The sequence below is a fragment of the Salvia miltiorrhiza genome, chromosome 1 (genome assembly GCF_028751815.1).
Source record: "Salvia miltiorrhiza cultivar Shanhuang (shh) chromosome 1, IMPLAD_Smil_shh, whole genome shotgun sequence".
In the NCBI taxonomy this organism is placed as follows: Eukaryota; Viridiplantae; Streptophyta; class Magnoliopsida; order Lamiales; family Lamiaceae; genus Salvia; species Salvia miltiorrhiza.
Window position 1 is genome coordinate 36128089 of NC_080387.1, and position 7214 is coordinate 36135302.

Genomic DNA, 7214 nt, shown 5'->3' on the forward strand with positions numbered 1-7214 from the left:
AGGAATATTATTTCTTAATATTTCCTCTTAGATTTGTTTCTCGTTTTGTAAATGAGTGAAAAGTGGGAAAATATTTATAAAGTTGTGACGCAACATATGGAAAGTGCTGCAAAAGTTGAGTGAGTTCATGAAAAATAAAAAAGGGACGCAAAAAGAAAAGCATGGAATCATGCAAGTCTGCAACAAGATAAAAAAAAAATAAAGAGAAATTCTTTTTAGTTTTTAGCGCCAATGAATAAAGAGAAAAACTTTGCTAGCATTTTACCATTGACTAATATTAGTAATACTTAAGTTAATTTATTACAGCATTACGCTAGTGGAGACGTGGTCCGTGATCACACTAAAACTCTTTTTACTGTTTTTTGCACCTCTTATGATGTCACTTTTAATTTTGAGGCTAAGTTAGTTGTTCTGCTGGAAGGTTTTTAGGTTGATTATTATTTTCTCAGCTCATATATGGATTGAGTTGGATGCTGCAGCGATCGTTGTATTCATGTCTGCTGGGCATGACAGTTATGCTAATATCCGTCATACTGTTGCTTGGATCTGACAGCTTGTTCAGCATCGGCGGGTCCGATTCACTCACATTCATCGCGAGGAAAATCTATCTACTAACTTTATGATTAGGAGATGGCATCAGACTCAAACGTTGACTATTTTCTATTGTTTTTCTGCCACTCGTTATTTTCTTGCTTGGGTCAGGATGGACCAGCTTGATTATTCTAACTTTAAATTCAAATTTTATGATGATAGTTAGCTCGATTTGGGTTGTTTCCTTTTTTATTTGGTTTCGTTTATGTTCTGGATGTAGTCATTTTTTAGCTATATATTTATGTATGTTTTTTGTCCATTTCATCTCAGTTTTTCCTTGTTAATTCCGTTGGACGTTGTCGCTTTTGGATGGCGTCATGTATGAGATACTCGTTGATGATTATTTACAAGTAGGTATGTCTAACCCCTCACTCTTCGGGTGAAATAAAAAAAGGTTAATTTATTACATTTCTTTAAATAGAAATATGAGATTAATAATGTGCTTCATTTATAATTTCACTAACGGGACGTTACTTTAAAGTATTAGCTTTGATATATAAAAATAATAAGACTACCTTTATTTACTTCGATAGATTAAAATTTTAAAATATCCTAAAATTATTAATTATTTTTATTATTTAAGTTAATTTTAATTGATTTTAATTAATCACGTAAAAACGTTACTTTCAATAATTAATAAGCTGAATAATAAGTATTAGTAATTTTTATCATTTAATTGGTTTCTTATTTGGAGACAGAACCTAGAATGATGCAGTCGCATCGACTCCAACGGCTAATTGGAAATTTTGGTTAAACGGGACCCAAAACCCCTTTTTAACCCCGACAAAAGCAGCAAATTTCATAAAAGACCCCACCGACGCATCCAACTCAATGTTAAAAAATATTCTGGCCGATTTGCTTCATCATTTTCTCCCCTTTCGATATATGGAAAGATAAAATTAAATTGAGAAAAGGAAAATTACAAACAATTGCATTCCCAGTTTTGGCCAATTTCCACAAGATAATTATTGTGAAGCAGAATAAATGCATTTATCGGTTACTCTTTTTTTCGATTTTGAATTGCGTATAGGAGAAAATGCATTTATTGCTTTTTTTTTTTTATCAGTGAAATTAAATTTTTATTGAGATGAAAATCAAGGCACAAGAGATGCCAATCAAAACAAGAATGAAAGATTGGAAAATGCATTTATTGCTAGATTCATGCAGTCGATGCAATAATCTTGAGGATAGTTTCCTCTTTTTTTTAAATCTTTTCCACGAGGCCTTTATTTAGCTTAAGTAGTAGTAACTGTTATTGCACATACTCTACATAACCTCTTAGAGCATCTACATTGGTGTTACATGATAGCTTACTTTACGGGGGGACTATATAGTGTAAAGAGACTGCATTAGGGTTACATGATAGCCTACATGATTTTTTTAGTTTTAATTTTTTTATTTTTCATTTAAGTTTAATTTCACAAATTTAAAGGTGTAGATTGAAAGATGAGAATTGTGGAGTGAAAGTGAGAAAGAAGAAGGAGGAAGAGAGAATATAAAGAGAAGAAAAAATTATAAAAAATAAAATAAAATAAAATTAGAAACGGTCAAATTTTCAAACGGTCAAATTTTCGATTTTTTTTTAATGGCGCGTGTTTCACACGCGCCTTTCTTCAACGGCAAAATGTGCTACACATTAGAACGTGTAGCCCTCGTGTAGGCAAGGCCCGCATCGCCTTACACGATAGCAGCCTTACACGAGTAAGCTGCATCGTGTAAGCGATGCAGATGCTTTGGCTGAGGCGATAAGCTCTTTAAAACAACTTATGAACTGTTTAAAGTTTATAAGCTCCTTTAAACTTTTTGACAAAATAAATTTTTAAAAAATTTATAAACCGTAAAAATAAGTTTCGAGAGCTTATAAGCTCCCCCAAAAATAAATTTTTCTACTTGTTTTCTCATTATCTAATAAACAACACTCATTTTATAAATATAATTCAATTATAAACTTATAAGCTCAATTATCCAAACACTTTAATAACTTCTAAGTTTTTATGAAACTACATCCTATAAGTTGTTGAAGCATCTTATTTGAAGCTTATAAATTCTTTAAAATAAGCTTAGTTAAATATCCTCCTAATTAAGGGCTAAGGCTCTTGCCAAGGCTTATCTAAATGAGATTATTATCATCCTCTTTTATCCAAAGACACAAATTATTATGCCTAAATTCGCACAACTAGATTAATTACTTTAACTGCTTGGTGCTCGATTGAGATACTAAACTAACCCCCCCACCCCACAAAAAATTTAAAAATTGGATTCGATATTTCCTTTTGTATATTTCCTTTTGTGAACCCAAAGTCATTGATTCATGTAGTCAATTCTAAATTATAACAATTGTACTCGTTAAAACAATTGCACTCCCAGTTTTCGCCAATTTCCGCAAGATAATTATTGTGAAGCAGAATAAATGAATTTTATTGGTGGGAATAGTTTTATGCGTATATATATATATATATATATATATATATATATATATATATATATTGAATATGGTTACTTTTTGTTCGATTTTGAATTGAGTATAGGAAAAAATGCATTATTACTAGATTCGTATACTCAATTCTAAATTATTACACAAAAACTTACCAGAGTTAGACGAGTTAAGATTTTTATCTAATTAGACAATAAGACATAGCTGAAATGAGAAAGATGAAGCATCAAAAGATTTTTTTTTATGAGAGGTCTCAGATTCAATTTTGTTTGCGTACAATATAATTTTTTTTTGTGCTATAGTAATTGCGCTTGCGTACAGTATAAATATTTCCTATTTTTGTGTAATATTGAGGCGTGCGATGTAAATATTAGATATTTTCCACTTTTGTGTATTGCAAAGGCGTGCGGTATAAATATTTCTCACTTTTTTTGTATTGTAGAGACGCGTGATGTAACGACTTAACTAATTATATAAGTATATAGATATCTCTTTTCATGGGAAAAAAAAAGTTTTTATCTAATTGCATATTTATGATTGCAAATATCAATAAAATTATGAAATTTATAATTTAAATTCGAATATTAATTAATCTCACGGTAAAATGCTCTCGTCCAAACCTGCTCAATATGAGTACTAGAAATTTACCATTACCCATAAAAGAAATCAAATAATACTACTAGCATTACTAGTAATTTATCCATATTGATTTGTAAACCATATAGGTTGTAGGCTTGTAGCCAAAGTGGGACCCCACCCCACCCCACCCCAACCCAGTGGCCACGCGATATATTCGAGTCTTCCCATAAAAAGTCTTCGAAGTCGCAACAAAACCAAACCCGGAATCACGTCCAACTCACACTTCGCTCGGTACAACCTTGAAATTACACACACACATGTTCCTATTCCTAATCCCTGGACTTTGCCCTGTCTTCGTCAATCTCAACGTTCCATCCACGTTTCTCTTTCTCTCCCCCCGCAATTAAGACAAATCTATGTTCATTAGTTTGCACTTAAATTCAATACACTATTAATAGAAGCGTCATTCGCTGCTTCATCTCCAAATACTCTGCTGCGGCTGCCAGAGATTAGCAGAGCAAATACTGGACCATGGTGTTTTGCTATGCGCTTCTGCTTCTCCTCACGGCTTCTCTCTCATGTAAGTGCATCTGTTTTATTTTTGTTTTTCTTCTGCATTTACTCGCCTCCACGGTGTGATGTGCTGTGGATCACCTCATTTGTTGTGTAAATCCATTCGCTGATGCATTTACTGGTTTTGATGATGCGATTTTGGAGATCATTTTACTCAAATTGATGATAATTGTTTGTTCATGTGTGTAATTTTTGTGATGATTTTGTGTGTGCCTATGTGTTTGATGTTGTAGATGATGATTTTCCGAATAGATTTTTTCTCTATTTTTCTCATTTGCATTTACTGATTTTGACTCTCTCTCTCTCATTTTGGTGTGTTTTGTCATTTGCATTTACTGTTTTGACTACAAATTTCTCTCTCTAGATGGAGCAATGCAACCGAAAGTCGGCGTCTGCTACGGCGACCTCGGCAACAATCTCCCCAGCCGGCAAAAATCCGTGGAGCTAATCCAAAAGCTCAACGCCAAACGCATCAAAATCTACGGCGCCAATGCCGCAACGCTCAAGGCGATCCAGGGCACCGACCTCCAAATCTCAATCATGCTCCCAAACGACCTCATCCCCGCCGCCGCCGCCAACCAAACCTTCGCCGACGAGTGGGTCAAATCAAACGTCTCGCCATTCTACCCCAAATCGAAGATCCGCTACCTCCTCGTCGGCAACGAGATCCTCAGCAACCAGCCCAATTCCACCTGGTTCAAGCTCGTCCCCGCCATGCGCAGAATCCGTTACTCCGTCAAAAAATTCGGCCTCAAAAAGATCAAAGTCGGAACGCCGTTAGCCATGGACTGTTTGGAAGCCTCCTACCCGCCGTCGGCCGGCGCGTTCCGGTCCGACGTTGCGGACCGGGTCATTAAGCCGATGCTCCGTTTCCTGGACCGGACCAAATCCTTCTTCTTCGTTGACGTCTACACTTACTTCGCTTGGATCTCCAATCCTATCGATATCAACTTGGATTACGCCCTGCTCCAGCCCACGAATATAACGATTTCGGATCCGGTTTCGGGTCTCAAATACACCAATCTCCTCGACCAAATGTTGGACGCTCTCTACTTCGCAATGAAGCGGGCCGGGTACCCGAACATCCGCCTGTTTTTAGCTGAAACGGGTTGGCCCAACGGCGGCGACCCGGACCAGCTCGGAGCCAATATCTACAACGCCGCCACTTACAATCGCAATGTGATCAAGAAGTTCGCCGCGAAGCCGCCGGGCGGGACCCCGGCCCGGCCCGGCGTGGTCATCCCGGCGATGGTCTTCGCGCTGTACAACGAGAACAATAAAACGGGTCCGGGCACGGAGCGGCACTTCGGGCAGCTGTACCCGAACGGGTCGTATGTCTACCCGATTGATTTTTCGGGTAAGACCACGCACTACGCGCCTCTGCCGAAGCCGTCGAGCAATGGGAAGCTGTGGTGCGTGGTGGGGAACGGCAAGAATGCGACGGCGTTGGCGGAGGCGTTGTCGTATGCTTGCAGTCAGGGTAATCGGACCTGCGACCCGATTCGACCCGGTGGGAAGTGCTTTAAACCGAACTCGTTGATTAAGCATGCGAGCTATGCATTTAGCTCGTATTGGACCCAATTTCGGGCAGCTGGGGCAACTTGTTCTTTCAATGGGCTGGCCACTTTGACCTCCAAGGATCCAAGTAAGATTCTCTCTCTCTAACTAACAATGTCATAATTTGACAAATTTAGTACTAATTTATTAGTATGTGAAGTTAAATTTATTGATCTAATTGGTAGGATAAACAAATTCACAATTAAATTCGATTTTGGTTTGGTGTATCCATGAGTAATTAAAAAGGCCCACTGTCGATTATCATGGACGCAGAAAAAAATAGTTCGTGAGGGCTATATTTTAAATTTTTTTTCTCCGATAATATATTTTTAGATAAATAAGTTTATTGATGAGGTTGCATTATAATTTGCACAAAACTTGAGTTAATTTAAAATTTCTTCCAACTTGCTCGCTCTTAACTTCCTTGTATGTGCAATTTAGCAATTGTTGTCTAAGTATATGCTAAAATGGGTAGTTATATTTACTTTTGTGTAAAACCATGTGACAAGTCTAGTTCATCCGTACAAAAGTTAAAATTTGATCCAGCTCATTTTTGACGTGGAGTAAATTCTTATATTCTTTTGTCGTTTTATTCTTTTTGCAGGTTATGGATCTTGCCAATTGCCAAGTTTTAACCTTTGAGCAGACGAAAGGAACAATATTTTATCATTATTTCTTGTTGGAGAATTTAGTTTTAGGGTTATAATTTAATGTATTTGTTCATCCTTCGTTAATAAGCCCGTTTTGGGCTGCGTGAGATTTAGCACGGCCCTTAATTGGTCTACCAGTAGATTAGGTAGCCCATTTTGAAGCGTTTCTCATACCTTTTAGGTTATTTTTTGGTATGTAATGTACTAATACAATATCTATACATTTTAAGTTGGACATTAGCTTTTTGATTATAAAAATTAAAAATAATCTTCTTCCAAGAAGATTATAAAAATAATTTGTCCGTTGCAGCAAAAGCACAAAGCAACTTCTAAAATGATTCTAACAAGGCTATTTTTTTTTTTTTAAGAATTAGAGGTATCTAACAAGGCCATTTTTAGTGTTTAAACCACCTAAGTTTAATTCAGTGGAATCAATTTGGGGCCCACTTGTAGCGCCAGAGGCTAGTAGTGTTGACTACATAGATCTAGGAAAAGCATTAAATAAATTGATAACCCATCCAGATCTTATCAGAAAAGTAAATGTTACTACTACTGTATAAGTTGATAAGACACACGAAGAGGGCCACATTTCTGTTTCGTATTTTTCAAATATTTTTGTTTCAATGATTCAATATTCCTTATTCAATATCCTGAAATATTTTTGTTTCAATGATTCAATATCCTGTTACTTATGTTGTATATGAAAAATAGCCTATTTTATAAATTTAAGTATTTTATGTCCTAATTATGTGAATTACCTATTTTGCTCTTTGATGTTGATGGTTTATTTGATTTTTTGTGAAAGTCCTACACATTTTATCGATTTGACA

The 7214-nt window shown here is 36.1% G+C and overlaps 1 protein-coding gene across 1 annotated transcript; it reads left to right on the forward strand.

Moving 5' to 3' along the window:
* The first annotated feature begins 3843 nt into the window (after positions 1-3843).
* Positions 3844-6624, forward strand: LOC131022961 (probable glucan endo-1,3-beta-glucosidase A6). Its single transcript, XM_057952502.1, has 3 exons — positions 3844-4184; positions 4542-5822; positions 6339-6624. Exons 1-3 carry the CDS (start codon positions 4136-4138, stop codon positions 6374-6376), a joined length of 1368 nt encoding a protein of 455 aa, XP_057808485.1. The 5' UTR covers positions 3844-4135; the 3' UTR covers positions 6377-6624.
* The last annotated feature ends 590 nt before the right edge of the window (positions 6625-7214 follow it).